The sequence below is a fragment of the Pholcus phalangioides genome, unplaced genomic scaffold (assembly GCF_987345545.1).
Source record: "Pholcus phalangioides strain wild (caught in Gottingen) unplaced genomic scaffold, Ppha-v1.0 ptg000021l_1, whole genome shotgun sequence".
Classification (NCBI taxonomy): domain Eukaryota; kingdom Metazoa; phylum Arthropoda; class Arachnida; order Araneae; family Pholcidae; genus Pholcus; species Pholcus phalangioides.
Genome location: NW_028301614.1, coordinates 6424146 through 6444567, shown reverse-complemented (window position 1 = coordinate 6444567; position 20422 = coordinate 6424146). Strand labels below are relative to the sequence as shown.

Genomic DNA, 20422 nt, shown 5'->3' with positions numbered 1-20422 from the left:
TAGATGCCCACAGGGCAGGAAAATTTGTCAAAAAAGTGACTTTTAAGAAGGGTTCTTGTTGAGATATTAAAAATAATTATTTAAAATAGCTCTACACACATGCATTTGAAAATAAACATAATTCTACAGGGTTTTCAGTTACGTGGAAAATTGGGGAAATTAAAAATGGTCAGGGAAGTTTTAAATAGTTAACAAAAGTCAGGAAAAATGAGAAAAAACAAACTCTGAAAACATTTATAATGTTGAGGTTTTCAATTATTGAATTATATTTCTTATGGGAAAGGTCAGGTCAAATTATCAAGCAAATTTTGCTTGGAACCCTGTAAGCATAACAAAAATGTGAAATCATTCAACTGGTAATAAATTGCATAAACAGGCAATTAACAATGAAACAAAAATGTAGTACTGCGTGTATTTTTTTTTTTTTAATTTGGTTGGGGGAATAAATAAAATTCCCTGTTATATAGGATGTTGCAAGAAGTTCTTTGCTTACAGAGTCAATAAGTGGCAATACAGAGTGTGTGTATCAAAGAATTTTCATGAAGTACAGTTTACCTTCTCTGTATTCTCAAATTCTACAATTGTTATTTGAAAAAGTAAATGCAGTATGATATTCTAAGAAAAATCTTATGTGTTTTTAAGTGACAATGTTTTTATAATTGAATTTTTTTTTTTTAATTTCAAGTTCTCCATTTTTTGAGAATTTGTTGGACTGAGCATTACTGTGTGTATCAGTTTAAATGATAAGCACATTCAGTTACAGGCTGTTGGCAATATTTTTCGATTTCAATCGCTTTATTTCGTGTTTTTTCCTGTTGTAGCTATTAAATTTGTATTTTTGTTGTAACTATATAGCTCAATCTAAAGAAAACTTCAGAAGTATATAAACTATTTTTGTTTAAAAATTTATATCAATTCCAAAAAATTATCAATTTTATAACAGTTTTTCCATACATAAACTTAGCATGCATTGTCAAAAACAAACAATTGTTTTGAAGCTTATTTTTTAATCAAATTCCACAAAATACAAACATTCAATTTTTTTTCTTTTTGAAAATGTGTTCACATTTTTACAAATCATTGAACTACTATCAGTACATGTTACAAAATTCACTTTGAAGACAATTTTCCTGCATAAATATCAGTAATTTCTTTTCTAACATGTCATGCGGATATTCAAATAAGATTAAAATTCATATTCAAGTATCAAATATTGGAACACGATAAGTGAAATATCAGTGAACATGCAAACTCAAAATTTTGTTTCAGTCATGAAGTCTTCTGCTTCATTAAGCTGTTTGAATATCAAAAACTACTGAATAAAAACTACAGTTTAATTGTATCTAAAAATTTACAGCAAACTGGTTTATAATGAACAAAACTTTTGGTCTTGTTCTCCCATAGCGGAGAAAGATAATTCAGATAGGATGTAGCCAAGTGAATTTTCAGTCCTTTGAAGTCCATTGTAACAGGATTTGCTTGTATTTTAAAAATGGTACCATCAAGAATGAGATAGTGAAACAGAATTATTTAGAAAAAAATACCATCTTATTTATTGATATTTTCACAATCCCTGGATGAAGTGCACTATGTATATGCTGTCTAAAGCCAGTGTTCTTCAACCGCTGGTCCATTTTTCGCTCAATTCATATACCTTCAAAATAATTTCAGGTTTAATTTTTTATATTGTACTGTCTCTTTATCTGTTTTTATTTGTGTCATAATTCGTATGACCAATCAGATAGTTCCATTCAAACTCCTCATAATGGCTGAAGAATAATAATAAACAAAGGATTTCAGCTTAAAGTAAAAATATATTGATTTAGAGAATTTTTTTTATGGGAAAAGAAAACGACAGATTGAACATTTTGTAATCAGTTGTGTGGAAAAGAAAAAGTTTAGTTCCGAGTTGTTCCATTTTCATACGTCTCGTTCGATTAAACTGGAGGAATGGTCATTGTATTTACTCTTGAATTTCTCTCGGATATAGTTATCAATCGGCTATTGTTATCTAAAACACCCGAGTCCCGATGTGATCACATTAAGCGGAGTGCACTGTATAAACTTTTGTGCACAGACATGCAGTGACGTGTTTTCTTCTATGGCTTGAGAAAAAAACTCCGGATTACTGGACTGGCCGTATTATCGAGAGAGTACTGTACTTTCACCGGTCCGCAGTTGTAGGAAGGTTGAAGAACACTGGCCTAATCAGTGTTTCACAAATTCCTTGGAAAGGAATCTTTGAATGCTCTGAGAACTTGTTTGCTTGGAAATTGAAGTGCTTAACTGATTATAATATTTACTAATATTTGAATTTATTCGTATAATTGTGTCCATTTTTGAATCTGAAATATTTCACCGAAATTTTCAGTGAATGTTGAAGAAACAAAAAAAAGAGAAAAGATATAACATAACGTCCCTTTTCCTGATCATGCCTCACCCCGCCCATCATCCACATTTTGTGTGTTTGCCCCATTTCAAATATAATCCCTAACGATATTTCACTGCGACCAATTTGATTGCCAAATTGTATCTGTATTCTCGCCGATTTTTTCAGTTACTAGACCGTAGTTTTTTCGATGATTTCAGTCGTCGTTTCTCCTTTGCTTGTCGTTGATTCAATAATTTCTAGAGTCGTGGGCTGGAGTTTTTCTGTGGTCATCGATGATTCGGTGCTCGTTTGTTTTAGTAATTTAATTTCCACATCACTATACACTGGAGCTTTTTCGGTGAATTCTGGTACTTTCACCGTTGTTGAAATAACTGCCTCTTTTGTTGTTATCGTTTCGGTTTCTGTTGTGAGCTTTGATTTCATGGTTGTGATCGGCGGTTCGTTAAGTTTACCCACTCGCGGGCTTTCTTCGTCGACTGCATCATCTGGTGTGCCTTTTAGGTCTTCCACTACAGTTGTAAGTATTTCGGGCTTCTCCGATGGCACACGTTTGTCTTCGTCATCATCGTCATAATAGGTTTTGTTCAATTCAGTGTTACTATTCAGTAAATTGGATGATTCTTGTTCCTCGAACTTTTCAGATTGGTCATCATTATTATCTTCTTGGGGTGGGGACGATTCCTGCTGCTGTTCCTCCGTTGTTGCTTCCGAATGATTCTCCGTTGATGGAATGTCTTTTGTATTTTCAATGCTCCCGTCTAAAAGTTCCATAGATTTCTTTTCGTCAATATTTTCTATTGCTGCGGGCTCAGCATTGTGGAATAGTATCGGCAATGGCGTTACTTTTGGCTGTTCTGGAACTGGGGTCGTAGTTGTTTCTGAATCAGTCACGCCAATCTCATCTTTGTCTGATTTAGTTTTTTCAGTTTCTAGAGCTTCATCGTTGTTCTTGAAAAGTGGAGAAGATGATGTCGATTCTTCGTGATGCTTTTCTTCGCTACCTTTCTCATCGGGAACTTTCGTGGTGGTGTCTTGGATTGTAGAAGGCGATGATTCGTCTTTGTCATCGTCAGTGATACCTTCACTGTAATGTGTAACTTCGTCTCTTGGAGTTTCATCTGTGGGTTTCTCAGTGTGAAAATCGTGTTCGTCTAGACAGGCTTCAGTGTTGATCGAGCCCGAAACGATGTGTTCGACTTTTTCCTCTGAGCTGTCCTCCTCGATGGAAGTTTCATCTTTGGTATCATCTTCAGGACCGTATAGCAGGCTTGGGCTAACGGTTGATTTTATGGCATCGGTTATTCCATCTTCACCCTGGTTGGTAGTCACTTCCTCAGGTTTCGGAGGAATCGTAGAATCTTTCGGTTCTTGGATTTCCTCTTCACCGCCATCTTTTTCGTCTTGCGTAATTTCATTCGGTTCTTCGACGGGCACCGTAGAAATGACATCTTTACTAGTGCTGGGTGTCTCCGTTGAGATTTCCTTCGGTGCTTCAGGAGTAGTAAATATCGTTGCTCCCGACGTCTTGCTCTGATCCTGGCTAAATGTTCGGTTTTGTACAGTACCTGAAATAATAAAGATGACACGCTCATGTGTAAATATATTAAGCATAAATTATGCATGTAAATTGTTTGAGATCATTAGTTAAATAAATGTTAGTAGAGGGTATCGAACGGTGTATGAATTTGGACGGCAACTTTTTTTGAGGTGGTGGCAGAGTTTATGGAGAGAAAAATTCACCGTATTTTTTAACGTGATAGGAACCTCTTTATGCCAAAAAATTGGGTCCCAAAAATATGGGGGGGGGGGGGGGTCTCTTATACATGGATAATATTATCGACATATTTTCCTTCAACTTTTTTCCAAATTTTAAGCATAAAAAATGCGGGTGTTCCTTATACACGTTAAAAATACGATAATTTAAATGGAAATTAAAAAAAGCAAAAAAAAACTATTCGTGTTGTGAAACTAGTGACTTTTAGCATTGGGAAGGGGGTGATGCCCTTTCTGACAAAAAATCCAAGTTATGGCTCTGGTCATTGGTGTCCTTTTAATTTATGATAAAGTATATTCGAGTCTTTTGGCCCCATACAAATTGCCATCGTGCTCAAATCTTAGTCGTACAACAAAACACGTGAAAATGTAAATACGTCCGCACGTAATACGTAGCAACGAACGCATCACGTATATTACGTTCCGCGTGATTATCGTACTGTATTTTTTCTTCTATCTCTTCCTTAGACAAATCATATATAGCTTTCATATTTTGACATCAAGTATATATACGTATTCTGTTTTACTTAAAAATTACAGCACTTATCCTTGAAGATATCGTGTGGTAGACTGGTTGAATTTGTGTTGCCATCAACTGATGAATAAAACCTGTAGCAAAAAGTGTTGAGTAACGCTAGTAGTAGTTATAAGTGTGGATTTTCGTGTGATTACTCCTGTGATTAGTAATTTTAATTGATTTAAAAAATAAATTTTTTAATAGTTGTAAAAGTTTCTTAACCAACATTAACGCAAATTCAAGCTAAATAATTATATATATGTATATTTATAAGTTTTTATATACGTCCGTTAGTAATTTCTATTAAAAATGAACCAGCCAACATCCAATTACCGGACTTTGGCCAGTCAGTTCGCGATGTGGCTGGAGATGACTGGCCAAAGTCCTATGAGAAAAGGCATGATTCAGGGTCATCGTCATTCAATGGCCAAAAAAGTTAACTAGACCACGTGTAAGCATGTGAATTACCAAAGTTGGGAACCACAGAAAACCAACTTCAGCCGACCACCACTGTGGCGGCGGTGGGGGATCAGGATAGACAGGGCAACAACTTTCTAACTGGGTTTTGAGGCACACGAGGCCTGTGTAAAAATTTAATTTCCATTTTAATAACTACCCAATCCCTCGAAACATGAATGACACATCTGAGTACTCTACACGTTGTTTGAAAACTGTTTTCTAATTAGAAATATGCCTCTAGGAGCAACGGTTCGCCAGTAAAATACCATATCCCCTGTTTGCTATGCACCCTGCTCAATATGTGCATAAAATAGGTGGAAGTAGATTGAAATATTTTTCAATTGTGTTTTTTTTTCCCCTTACCTATGGTTGGGCAGTGGTTGTAGACGGGGCAACATTCGCCTTGGATATATTCTGGAGTGCAATCGACCCTGAAGAAGCAATCCGTGAAAGAGCAGGCGATGGCACTTCCCTGGCAGTAACATGTATAGCAAGGATTTTGGGCGTCTCTGATCTCGTCACCGTCCCTGTACATTCTCCCATCATGCTCGCACCCTGAAAATGAAAACGAACGTTAATTAACGCCGTTGAGAGCCTGGACTCCCTAGGAGCCACAGTTTATTTATTGGAAGATTACAGCTTCGTCACAGAACTAAAATAACTTATTGCTAACTTTAAACAAAATTACTTGAACAAATTACTTAAAAAGGGGAGTTATAATTAAAAATTAATGCGCAAAGACACAGCTACAATGTTGGTAGATTGCAGTAGTAATGTTGTTATGAGTTACGACACAAAATTTTTACCCGCGGTGACATTTCTGGATAAGAGCATGAAACGTTGTTAGTTCTTTTCCAATCTACTAGATGGCATTAATATTACAACACATTTACTGGGTAGAAATTGCCCGAGTGGCGTGGCGATTAGACGCCACCGTGAAGTTTGCTGCCAGGTGCCAGATTCGAACCGGGAAAATAATTTAGATAAGATTTATCCCTTGACTAGCTTGAGGCGACCGCTGAGAGATGGCACCTTCAATAACAACCCAACTCTATAACGGCAGTAAATCGTAGTGTAGTGATGTGGCCGGAGTTGGTATGTGGTGAAGTAGTAGTACTGGATATAGAATGTCCTCTATTACATTCTCGCTAATAGATGGCTATAGTTTCTGCTGCTATAAATAGGGGTCCATGGCAGACACCAAAATTTTCAGGGCTTTCCACGACTAAAAAGTATTTGGGAACCACTGTTCTAGGAAGAACAACTAATGAACAGTATATTTAAAAATTTCATTAGTTTTCTGATAACCAAAAAAAGTAAATTTTGACAGTATTAAGTAGATAATTTATTGTTATGTGAGAACTCACTAAAATTATTTGAACTTAGATTTGTGATGAATTAATGAAAAAAGTCAATTCTTGTCTTTTTCATTGGAATTTTCCGCTTTGTTCAGTCAGTTACATACGTTTCTGTTGATCGAAAATCTGGATGACTCTATAAATGTGCTGCCCGAGTCACTCAACTGATCTGGAAGCATTGTTTCCGGCTACTCGAGTGATCTAGAAATGTGTCGCCAGCGACTCAAGTGATCTGTAAATATACCGTGAGCCACTTAAGTAAACTGGGAGTGTACAGTGGGAGTGTACATACGTTACAAGTGATTTAAATGTGTTTGGGATCGCTTAAGTGATATGGAAATGTACCGCGAGCCACTAAAGTAATCCGGAAATTTGCCACGGGCTATGTAAGCGTTTTGATAACCTTTCGCGGGCCACTTGAGTGGTTTGATTATTTGTTGGGAGCCACATCAGATGACTCCGGGGTCCACATTTGGCTCGCGGGCTACTAAACCATACATGCACCTCGTCGATATTCCTCTGCGGAACTTCTAACGAATTAGTACATTTTGAAATGTACGTCCAGTGAATCTAACGTGAATCTTTGAAGCTTATTTCTGTGTAATGTTTGTTATGTACAGTGTTGCCATCTGCCATCAATTTTTCTAACTACGAGTGAAGTGTAATGATTGAAGTAGGCCTGTTGTTCTCTGTGGCGAAGCTTTTTTACTGGGAGAACGGCTCGCATTTGCGCCTTGAAGTTGGGAACCACAGAAAACCAACTTCAGCCGCTCGCGGGCTATGGGTTTAGCGTATATGGTTTGATTGATTCTTCGATTAGAAATATCGAAATCTATCATGATGTTTTTCTGGACCGCTGGCTATTTTGGCCCAAAATGAAAAAAAAAAAGATTGAAACGTGTACGCTAATTGCGTACGAATGAAACGCTAATTGCTTCAGGTTCGATAGTAACAGGTGATTCCGCTGCTAGTTGTACTATTCACCGCTAGGTTGCAGCAGTGCTGCTTTCATAAGTTTGTTAAATACAACGTTTTTTTTTTGTTGTCAAACTTTCGTTTGTGCGAGGAATCCAATTCGTGTTTTACTTTAGGAGAGCACCAAATTTTAAAGCCAATATCATCCCAATTGAGACTGCATGTATAAAATACTTTTGTTGAATTATCATTGTTTTTTTGCTAAAATGTGTAGATAAAAATAAGTAGTGCTGGGGTAACTCCCCGAAAAACGGGTTACTCTGTCAAAAAAAAAAGGGGGACAAAGTATCGGAGAATGCTTGAGCTAACACCGGGGACCGGTAGTGGTAAAACTAACAAAAAAAGTCTGTTGCGGAAAATTAGCATTGGAATCAAAACTTTGGAAACTTAGTTTCTAAAGGACACTTTGGAAAAAAGCGAGATATTGAAGTAATTTCTTGGAAGGGAAAATGTTTTCCTGGGCTGGTTAATTAATGTAGCAGAAAATGGTACTACTGTGGATTGCATGAAGCTTTAGAAAAAGGCTTGACGTGGCCGTAGTTATGTTATTAAAATGTAGTTATTTAACTCATTTACATTTCGTAAATTCACGAGATTTATTCATAAGTTTTAATTAATAATTAATTCCCTAAAAAATTTCCTTCGCTTTTGAGTTAAATTTTTTTAGTTCTTCTGAACAAACCAGCCTCTTATCCTTTTCCATGTTAAATTCAACTCACTTTCCGCGATTTCGTCTAACGGTACTATTTTGCGGAACCAATTAATCGAGTAAAGCGATGGTCGATTGTATAGTAGAACCTGTCAGTTTGGACACCTTTGTATCCCAGGCGCCTCCCTACATTGGATGGTTTTGAATGGAACAAACCGCAATCCTTTCACCCAGAATGTCCGCAACACTGCACCTCTATATCTTGGACAAATTTTAATGGAACCGTAAGTGTTCAACTTAGGCAAGTTTTGGTGTACTAGCATTAATTTCCCCCCCCCCTCCCGTTATAATATGTTACGTCTCGACAAATTTTATAACCGTGAAAAACCGAGAGAGAGACGTGCTTATCTCGTAGATTTATTTATTGTTCCGGAAAAATGAGCAACAATGGCTGCTGAACTGACTAAAATGACAACAGCAACTAAAAAAAACAATTGCAGCGTTTTTTTTTTGTGACGCACATCAAATTAATTCATCGTATTTCAATGGTGGGAAAGCAATTCTAGCATGTCGGACGCACACGCTTCACTGAAAGGTCGTGTTATGTAGTATTTATTAAACACCGTCTTCGACAAATAACGTTTTCTTTTGTTTTTTCCTCCCCAGTGTTGGTTTTTTTTTCCTTACGACTTCAGTACATATTTGTGTCAATGTATCGAAATAAATAAACAGCAGTTTGTTGAAACGATGCATTTTTTTATCTAGGTTCAGACCCGAATTAAGATTTACGTTGATTTTTTCATATCTTTTTTGTTCTTTTAATTTTCCCTTCTGATACTTTAGCTTAGAGCAGTGTTTCTCGGCCTTTTTCTGAAAACGAGGGCCAGTAAAATGTCTGAAGACCATTATTTTCAGTTGTATTTCTGGCTCTTAGAAGTTATCTATTCTGGATCCAGAGGAGCGGTGGGAAGGTGTGCCTGTTCACCCCTTATTCATTATAGAGTCATCTATCAGTAGCAAATGTGAATTTTTCCGACCATATTTTCCGTTATTAAAGAAATTCCCACAGCTTTCTGTGAAAGAATACGTAAGGACATATGCCGAATACAATGTTGCATAAATAAGTCATATTTTGACTTCATTTTTCCAGGTTTTCCTTTGCAGAATGTTATATCCGAGTCATTTTCTAGGTAAAGAGAGTGTTTTTGGTATGTTATATTCACAGTGTATGTTTTAAGCAGGGTGTGTAAATAGTGCCCCACAATCGACTGGTTTCAAAATGGGATAGCGAGAAAACGGTGGCAGATATTAAAGTCATTCTTGCGGAAATGTGCGAAGTCAGGAATTTCAGCTGTCATTCATGTTGCAAGGGGTTTTATAGTTATTAAAATAGCAAAATTAACTTTTATATGGACATTCCGTGCCCAAAAACCCAATTAGAAAGTTGTTGCCCTGTTTCTCCTGATGCTAACAAAAAGTTTGCACATTTCCAAGTGCTATCAATATTCACAGTTATATCTGAATTCAAAATCAGAGAAAAGCTGGGTAAGAAGCGTTTTCCGTTGGGTTTTCGCTGTTCTTTCCCAACTTCCCTCCGGTTTTGAATTCTACTATCTCCAGCGAATACTCACTTAGAAACGTGAAAATGGTCTATTGGCATCAGGGGAGACATGGCAACAACTTTTTAATTGGGTTTTTGTTCATAGGGTGTCGATAGAAAAAGTTCACTTTTTTTATTTTAATAACTACACAACCCCTTGCAACATGAATGACGTATCGGAAATTCCTGACTTTGCACATTTATATTCCGCACCAATGACTGCAATATCTGTGACCGTTTTCTTGCAATCCCATTCTGAAAACCATCACTCGATTGTGGGGCACTCTGTAATAGGAGAAGCAAAAATGCATGGAAGTGAATGGGCAAAAAATCGAAGATTATAAAAATCGTATGTTATATCCCCGGTGTATGTTATAAGTGTAATCGACTGTGTCTCTGTTTTTTCCTCATAGTAAGCACTCACCACATATGTATTCGGGACAGCAATGTCCAGCTCTGCGCACCGCTCTGCAGCCGGGCTTCACTTCGCATTCTCGTAGTACGCATGCGAAACCGGGAGGTCTGCACTTGCACGATTCACACGGATCGTCCGTCGGTATTGGGTCGCCATTGTAATACACAATATTGTCAACGACGCATGCTAATAATAAAAATAAACAATTAGTAAAATAATAACTCAGTAAAGAAATCCGAATCTCAAAACGGAATCGCACCGTTCCGGCATTAAGTGTATTACTCATAGTTATCAACTCACCGGTCTCATTAGCGATGTAGAACGCCGCTCTCTTTTGCAATGAGCCTGCAAAAGATAATATTACTGATAATAATACACAGTCTGGCAATTTAAATTGAATTGAAATTAAAAATTACTAATTGCCACAAAACATTGTTTCGGAATTTGTAAAAAAAATTTCCTCGAAACTGAAAATTGTGATTTTTTCCATTTCAACCACATTTCGGATTCCACATTCGGTACCGGAGCATAAGAATTTGTATTCTTGAATTTTCTACATACAGTCGGTCTAGCTTAATCGGGTGAGGGATATCACGCTTATACTGATAAAATCCTCTGGGACTAAAATTTCTCCCATAGAGACAATGTTAAGTTTTCCATTAATGTAATAATTTCTCTTTTCCCCGCTTAATCGAATACTGCAATTCACACGACAGCTGTAAATACATATCAACCACTATGTACATAGTATATGGAATGAAGGAATTCAGGAATTGAGAGAGTAAAATATTTAGGAATAATCTAGAATTCGTTGCTTGTGATGTCAGAGTTTTATCTTCAGTACACTTAATAATTTTATTTTATTTATGTTCTTTGTTTAGCTCATAGATGGCGCTGACTTTTTAAATAAAGGAAAATATCAAAAATGTGCAAACACCATGGATTCATGCAATGTCTTAAAATTAGAAAAAATTACGCGAAAAGAAAGAATATATATTTCTATTAGTGAAACAGATTGAAAGTTTTGAGTGCAATAATAATAATAATAACAATAATGAAACAAAAACTCATACTTAAATTGCCAAAAAGCATGAAATTTCTCAAGCTAGGATATCAAGCATTACAAAAAATGTGGATGAAATTGAAGAAGATTTGTGAAAAAACGGAAGCTTGATCAGAAAATCTAATTTTCACTAATTTCTATTGCAATGGTTTTATGTTGAAAAGGCAAAAATGAATCAATCAAACTCATCAAAATATGATTATGCAAAAAACCGAGGAAATCGATAAAATTATTTTGGATACCTCTGAAAATATTAAAACATATAATACGATAATTATAATATCAATTTAAAGTTTCATTTCTGTTGACTTTCTCTCTCAGCATTGGGCTGATTTGGTTTTCGAATTCATTTCGTCCACAATATATATATAACACCAAATATTCTAGTTGCCTATGGCGCTGACATTGGTATGTTATTATGAATATTTTTTAAACTTAAAATTTGATATTTAATTCACATTCTGCTCTGATATATTTTGTTCGGATAATATGATATATCTTACAATAATATTGTATCTATCTATAGCTATACAGTATATTTTTTCCAATATAAAATCTATACTACGGTATGAAAGTGCAATGTAATTATTCTCCGCTTAATCGGATATTATGTGGCGGAATCGTTGATATCCGTTTAAGCAGGGCCGACTGTCAAACAAAAATTTATTTTATAACGACAACAAAAAAATGTATTTATTATTTCATTTTTATATTTTAGGGTGGTGTTCACCGACATGGTTTAAACCACAGTTTCCCAAACTTTTTGTTCCAACGCCCCTTCTTCGGAGAATTTTGTCTCTCATCGCCCCCACCTCACGCAAGCCCATAGGATCCCATGTTATACTCGTAGCTTTTATCACCCCCCTGGAATTTTCCATTGCCCACCAGGGAGCAATATTGCCCACCTTGAGAAACACTGGTTTAAACTATAGCAATTCGCGGATAGCAGATCAACACGGATTGGTTAAATTCCAGTTTTTGACCAATTCGTTTGTCCACCAAACACGATTTTAACCAATTTTCGATTCAAAAATTGTGACTATAGCTTAATCACTTCACGTACAAGCGTTTGGCAAGAAATTTTCATTATCTCTGTTTGACGAATCGGCGATAAATCTTGTAACCCTGCGCTAACCCATTTTTTCTAAACTTTTTTCCATCGTCCCCTCCCCAACTCAAGCAAACCCATAGGATCCCGTGTTATACCCATGGCTTCTATCACCCCCGGATCATTCGATCGCCCACTTTGGGAAACACTGTGCTAACCTAACCAACCACACGTTAGAAGAAGAAAGAAGAGGGGAAAGAAAAAATATAGAAGTAAAAAGTATAATAAATAAGGTAGATAAGAGAGTGTTTTTTTTAGAGTCCTACCCTCTTAGTTTTCACCCACACCCAACGTGTTCTCTTTCGCTCTTACATGTATAGTAGAAAGATACATTATGTATGTGCGGAAAAAAATGATTAACAGGAATATAGAAAAGAGGGGAGGGGAGAGATCAACTCTTACAGTGATAGGATTACTAAAAAGCTGCGCGATGGTGAACGGAGAGGAAAGAAAACACAGAGAACTTGTTTGGATTTATTCCAGTGGTGTTTGAACTTGATAATACACCCGTGATCGTAAAGAGGTCAAAGCATGTCGGTGAATACCAACCTTAGGAATTTATGTATATTATGTTTACCAAAGTTTGTGTTCTTTTTGGAGTTTAGACATTTTCTTGAATTTCTAGAAAAATACCGAATGAATCGTTCTGAAATTTCGGTAATATATACCCCATATTGGTACTCTCCATTTCCAGTGAAAATTTAATCACGAGTGCATTTAGTTGAACCGACAAAAACTTAAATATGAAAAAAAGAGTTTTTGATCAACCCTGTATCAAAAATAACTGCAAATGACTTGTAACCCTAAAAAAATTGTACTAACTTTGTGCGATAATTCTGTGCATTTTCGTGAGAATAGCACGTATATTCACGAATTATAAATGTTTTTTTAATGAAAATTTCTAATTTCCATACCATGATTTTTGCCTATAACACATGCCGAGTTTTCGACTAATTTTTACGATATTCACAGAAACTATATATACATGAGACATCTGTATAGAAATTGAAAATGTGGTAAGTTATTATTCAATGACATATGGGTATTTTTAGTAAATGATTATTAATTGCGCACAGAAATATAAATTTTATTTTTCAAAATTGGAATGCCAATTATATAGTGCAACTTATATGAAAGTTCCAGCTGAAAGTCATAAAAATATATACGCGATATTGTGAGCTGTAATTTCAAAATTTGTTGGAAGTAACTGAATAATAACGGAGTTTCCACAAATTGGTATACGATTATTTGCTGTTATTTCATTTTTGACTTTAGTAGACTCAGAGCCTGCATGCGTTTTTCGCGATTTTCACCCTCTCACGAGCGACACCATGTTCCATTGAAATTTTTGTTCCCTTGATGCCTACTAACAACCCTCTGAGTTTGTGACGGTCCATTAACAGAACATTTCTTTATTTTTTCTGGGAGGGGGAATGTCTAAAAGCAAAGCTTTCACAGTCAAAGTTATAGTGAGATAGATCATCAAATTACGAGAATAATTTGCAAAAATAAAAAAGATTATATGGGAGATATTGATATAATCTTAAATATATATATATATATATGGGCTGTTGAATAACCTTTACTTGTTAACTAGGAGAAGACCCTTCAATTGCTTCATTATGTGGACTTGAAGGAATCGACTAGGAGCAGAAGCTTGAAATCCAATCCGCACCTTCTCCTGGAGCAGCCTGTTAGTAGTAATGTTTTAACAAGTAGTGCACGGACGCGGATGGGCTTCCTCCAACCCGCACTGGACAGCGTGGAGGATTACTGCCGAAAACCATCTAAAACGAAGTATGAACTCTGTCTATAAACTAAGGCACGGCAGCAAGACATGAAGACAGAGGGTGCTAAGAATCTCTGGGTTGGACCATGCTGCCATAAGATGATGACCTTGGCCACGTATAACGGACGATCTCTTTCTTCAGAAAATCGTTTGCAGGAGTTGGAAGAAGAACGCCCGTGTGGCGTTAAACGTCCCTGGTGATAATACATTAATTCCCTATACGCAAATGAGTAATTAAGCTCAACAACGGTACTCTTCCCTATATCGACCATTATTTCTTCTTAGAAAATTTATGAGGACACATCCAGGCAACCCCAGCAATTGTTTAAAAACGTTCTAAACCGAATTTCTCAAAAATTTTGTTTCAATTCAAAAATACCTGAAATTACATGAAATATTTCAGAAGTATTGCGTTTTTTTTCTAATAACGCAAACAACTTCTTTAAGAGAAACACATTTTTATTTACAGCAATAATTTTTATAGAATCAAAACATAATGTGAACGAATGAACATTATTTTTTCCTAAAAGAGGATTTAGTAGCATTTGAGTATTTTTTTTACAAAATTTTTTGAGGAAATGGAATTTGGAATGTTTTTAAACAATTTCTGGGGTTGCCTGGATGTATCCTCATAAATTTCTCTAATAATAAATAAAATTTGTCGAGATAATGAAGAGTATACCGTTTATGGGTGCAGTGTGTGTACGAAATTAACAATTGCGCATAAGAAATTAACATTGCTTACTATGTTCCAACTTCAAGGTGTTTGAGGTTTCCCTAGCAGTTGTCCGATTGATATAAAACTTTGCACAGATCGTTTTCTTGATGATTGAAACAAGATAGAGGGGTAGGAGCTAAACTTTTAAAAATTTGAAAAATAAGAGTCACCCTACTGTACATATAAACCAATGACTATGCCTTCATCATAAATTACAACCGATCGAAACAAGTGACATTTTTAAGGAAGAAATTAGGGAGGAGAAATTTAGAGAGAAAGAGAAACATCGAAGGCGACCATCGAAGCCATTAGATGACTAAGAAAGAGAGGTCACTGGACGAGGCCTGACTAGGGGTCTGTCGGTTGATGTGTTAAGAAGAGGTCCAGTACCACCAGGATCAACTTCAGTTGCTTGTTTTTTTCCTTACACAAGACTTCAAGGACATCAAGAGGCAAAACGGCGGATCCTCCTCGGAGGGTATGATGACCCATCAAGGCGGTTGAACGACATCTTCTTGAACTCTCACTCTCTCGCTCTCTCTCTCTTTCTTCTTCATAACATCTTTATTGTAGTTGCATATACATTCATTTGCTCCAGGTAGTCGAGTTTTTTTATTTAGCCCGAAGCTGCACGGAAATATGGGGAGAGTTTTTTTGCTGTCCAATAATTTTTGGGGCGTCACGAGATAAGAAAAAGACGGACGACATTTACGAGAAATTCACTGTCTTCTGTCTCCCAGATGCCTCTGAGATGGTGAAAGAATGTGAAAATATGTTTCCCAAGTGAATGGACTTGTCCTTGTATCAATACGGGGCCCGTCTTTCTCTGCACGATTTGATACCATTCTATGGACTCTTGGCAAATTCCCCATTCTTGGCAAATCTTGAAGGATAGAACGTCGGGGTTTTTCAAACGGTGAAGGCCAAATTAATAATGGGACTTCCCCAAGTGATACAAGCCTACCACCGTTGATTTAAATTGCAGAAAAAAAACAAAAATAAAAAACTACTGTCAAAATCGATTATTGCGACTTTATTCACAAGATTCTGTGAATTTTTGTCATTGCAACTGAAGTTGCAGTTTTCAAGATATTTTTTAACGAAAAACCTTTTTTCGACGAAAAATGTAATCAGATGATACCAAAATAATGCTATGCAAGAAGCTGTTATTTCACTATAATTAGAGTGACTATATTTGATCGAGAGAAAACGGAAAATTGGGTCATAAATACGAGGTACGACCAATTCGCCCCAAAAATATCGCCAATTGTCAGAGAAATAGTCAAATATGGTTAATGAATAACACTTGGCGAGAAATACAGTACTTTAAATTATATAGTGATTTAAAATTTATTTCGCGAGGAAAAAATTACCGAGCGAAACAATCATCTCCGTGAGATGATTATTTGCCACTGATTATTTAGTCTCTGATACTAGTAAAGATTAATAATTATAAAAGTAAATTTCATTAAAAAAAAAAAAAAAAGAGGAAAACGGGATGTTTTTGTGATGAGAAAAAGTCAGAAAGGGGAAAATACAGTAAGGTTTCGTATACGAGTCATGTTAATTAAGCACGTGGGAGCCTCAAATTTCGTATAAATCCCTTTTTTCCACTGCTACGTACCAAAAACACCATAAAACGACAAGATATAAAACGTCGTTATATTCGAGTTCATGGCATTTTCATCGACGTATAAGAAAGATTCATTAACATTATTCTCTACGGGGATCAGCCCAGACCACCAATTGTTGGCGTTATAACCAAGATGTTATTATAAACGAGATCGTTATAACTGAATATGACAGTATCATGCGGTCTCGTGGAATAGGATTAAAAATTAACAGTAAATACTGACTTACGAGCTGTAACTGAAGATATTAAGAAATTCGATGTGACGGCGATGAAAACCACCAAGCAAATCCGTAGAGATGAATCCATCTAAAAATAAACAAATTTGGCATTTTTTAAAAAATAATTTATTTAAATGAAATTATTATGCTCTCTTCTAACAGGTTGAACGTAACATGTTCTGCCAAAAGGGGGGGGGGGAATAGATGACTCCAAGTGGAACAAGAAACACCCTACCAACCCTGTCTTATTTCGAACCGTTTTCGAGTTATAGGGTATATTCGATTATGGAAAATAAATGCGTCAAGTCTGAAAAAACCCCAAATTTGTGAACTTTCTGAAGACTTACACGCAAACTAAGCGCACATTTGGAAAAAACAGGCAAAATCTTATAAGGTGGCACCAATTTCACCAAAATGTTTACATTCAATGGCGAGCTATAAGCGCTCGCGATTGGTGAAATTCAAAATAGAATTGTCACCAAATTTTTAATCGCATATTCCACAAACATCCTTTTAGCTACAATCGATCAAATTTATCAAAAACTTGTCCATTGTGCCAGCTTTCGAAAGCGAATACAACAAACTATATCGGTGATTTGGTTCAGGAGAAATTTAGTCTTTTGTTTGCAATAAGTCTACGTCACTCAAATCTGAGTTCGTCGAAGTAATTTTAGCAGGTTTTTGGCGATAATTCGATTTTCCACTACCAATTTCTCAGTGCTCTTGTAGCTCCCCATTAAATACAGATATTCTGTGGATAGAGGCAGTATCACCTTATGATTTTTTCTGCAAAATCAAATTGTCACCAAAATCTGTAATTCCGAGAATTTTCGTTGAATATCTACTTCGACAGATAGCTGTAACGCTGATTACAGTGATGTATTGCGAACAAAAGACCAAATTTCTCCTGAACCAGAACACCTGTAGTTTTGTTGTAGGCTCTTTCGAAAGCTGGTGGAATGGACAAGTTTTTGGTAAAGTTGACCGATTGTAGCTAGAAGGGTATTTGCGGAATTGGCGATTAAAAATTTTGGCAAAAATTCGACTTTCAACTTCGCAAAAAGTCATCATTTGTGGCTCGCCATTGAATTCAGATATTTCGATGAAATTAGTCAACTTATAGGATATTTTCTGCTCTTTCTAAATATGTGCTTAGTTTATCTGAGGAAACTCACGTACTATAAGACTAACTAAGTCTCAGAAACTTCCCAAATTTGGGATTTTTCAGATTTGACGCATTGTTTTCCCATAATCGATTATCCACCATAACTTGAAAACGGTTCGAGATAGAACAGGGTTGGTAGAGTGCTTCATGTTTCACTTGGACTATTATCGTCTATTATCCCCTTTCGTTTGGCAGAACAGGTCACGTTCACTTTGTATATAACATGAACACAAATGTCATGTAAGTTAATCAATTTCTATGACGAGTGGAAAATCAATAGGAGAACCTATTATAACTCAATAATTATTCGAGTTGCAACCAGAAATGATATCTTTGATCCTATATATGAGAAATACTTATGGTAAAATCACTGCTGATGAACATTGTCTAAAGCTCCACTTGAATTTGAAGGTAGCCCTCAGGAAAACAAGCCCCAACGGCTTGGGTCACGAATGTTTTGTTAGTTATCGCTGCGATTCTAACCTGGGACCATATGAATGCGTACGCAGTGAGGGGTTTTGGAGTTCTAACCCCCCAATCCGAGATTATAGTGTGATTTTGCAGGAAAAAAAGTAAAACCCCCCGAGAAAAAAAAATTGACCCCTCCTTGAGAAAATTCTGCGTACGCCTATGAATGATGGCTTTCTTGTAGTCCTTAGATATTTTAAGGGGGGGGGGCACGGGTTAATTAGGTGGAAATGGAGCTAAGGTAGATAGTTGAGGTGGCCACAGACAGCTGTAGAAAAATTCAGATGCGAAGAACTGAAGCGTTTAAATGAAATATGGTGGGGAATCAATGTGAATACTTTTAGAAGCGCCCATATAACCAGATCCGTCTTAACATACTTGGCCCGTCCGGACAAGGCCCGTCACGTCAATAGCAATCACGTCCATTGGGAGGGGGGTGTACATAGATCATCATAGGTCGTGAGCGAAATAATTTTTCTGAGGCCCCCTTACCCAGAGTAGAAATGACTGCCTAAGAATATGCTTTCTATTCATGAAATTTTTAACCAGATCTCATTTCCATGGACCCCATGGGCCAGTGGCGTCGCAGCCGAGGCAGCTGTAGGTGCTGTAATTATGTTGAAAATGTCTTGTTTTAATGAAGTAGGTTTTCTTCCGATTTTCAGCAGGTTCAATTTTAGGGTATAGAGAAAAGTGTTCCATTGAGAAATCAACTTTACAAATTATCTAGGCTTGTCAATGCTAAAATAAGTAGCTTTTAGGAAGTCTCATCAGTGCCGTCTTAAGAGCATCCTGGGCCATCGGGTCAATTGATTGTTATGAGGCCCCCTAACTGACTGGAAGTAATTGCTTACACATTTGCATGCTTAATCTCGAAAGTATTTATGAGATCTCATTATCATGAGGCCCCCACCTCTGCACCTGAGCCCCCGCGAGTGAGCCCATGAGTTAATTTCATTTTAAATTCAAAAATTCAAAAAAAATTATATTTATAATTTAATTTTTCAGAGAATACAATGAAATCTCAATCTTTCTCTTCATTTCATGAAATATTAGCTTTCTTTATATATTTTGAATCAATTTCTGTTCAATTACATTGATGTCATGCTTTGTTATCATAAGCGCAAGATGCTTTTAACGCATTTTTTTTTTTTTTTTTTGAAAATTTGGGTAGCATAAAAGATCGAAAATATGTGTAAAAAATTAGAAATAAATCAATGGTTAATTAATATTTTTAGTGATATTTCAACTAAAGTAGCTTTCACCCTGTTAAAAAGTATGGGACCCCTTAAGGAGGCGAGATATCTCGTCAATGCCGTTTAAAGGATTAAATAAATCACACCGAGAAATTCTCTGTCATTCTAATTATTGTATATAGGAATTTCACGTAAACCTAGAGACCCAATAACACTTTTCAATTGAGAATTTTTATATGAACTTACCTTCACCATGTAGTATAGGAGGTATTTTAGGATATAATACACGCACACATATGCAATCGAATTTCCAAGAAACCGACCACTGCCCCTCGAAGTTCACGGCCTTTTAATATAAATTCCTGCTTTTAGGTAAGAAGGGCACTTTCACTGTCAAGTTCGAAGTCTCGTGTCTTTTTCTTTTAGATCATTTCTCTTATAGTCAGTCCTTTTGTGTGTGTATGTGCTAATGCCCCTCTTTCACACTCTCTCATCCTCTCACTTTCATTACAGGCATTTACCTGAGAGGAGGTTCTTCCAGTCTGGCGTAGAAACCAGTTCGTTCAATGGAATAAGTCACTTTTACCTTCCAATGAGAATGCTCTATTGCTGGTGCCGGTGCGGAAAAACTGGGGGGGGGGGGAAAGAAAGCTTTTCCGTACCATCTATTATAGTTTCTTTTTTTCTAATATATTTAGTGATTTCTCTAGTCTCGTCATTTACAATACAGCCTTTCTTTTAGTAAACAGTGATTAGTACTCCATTAATCTTTATCGTTATCATCAACACATTAAATACAAATGACTATACGCAATGAAATCTCACTGCAACGATAAAACACTTTTAAAAATGGCTAAAAACATTGGAAGACGATTGAAATTTAAAAAAAGATAATTATTTGATATTAAGCGCTCCACTAACAAGGA

At 36.2% G+C, this 20422-nt stretch overlaps 1 protein-coding gene across 1 annotated transcript; it reads right to left on the bottom strand.

Annotated features, from left to right (window-relative positions):
• Positions 1-2314: 2314 nt before the first annotated feature.
• Positions 2315-20045, bottom strand: LOC149070542 (uncharacterized). Its single transcript, XM_089249164.1, has 6 exons — positions 19743-20045; positions 16677-16755; positions 10439-10483; positions 10148-10324; positions 5505-5696; positions 2315-3957 (listed from the first exon to the last, which is right to left on the bottom strand). Exons 1-6 carry the CDS (start codon positions 19749-19751, stop codon positions 2561-2563), a joined length of 1899 nt encoding a protein of 632 aa, XP_089105290.1. The 5' UTR covers positions 19752-20045; the 3' UTR covers positions 2315-2560.
• Between the last annotated feature and the right edge of the window lie 377 nt (positions 20046-20422).

Bases quoted from the DNA above. Each gene is read 5' to 3' on its own strand.
- LOC149070542 (XM_089249164.1), bottom strand. The intron at 10,325-10,438 runs GTGAGTTGATAA...TTTTATTATTAG, and splicing joins CTACATCGCTAATGAGACCG to CATGCGTCGTTGACAATATT. The intron at 3,958-5,504 runs GTAAGGGGAAAA...TTATTATTTCAG, and splicing joins CAACCACTGCCCAACCATAG to GTACTGTACAAAACCGAACA.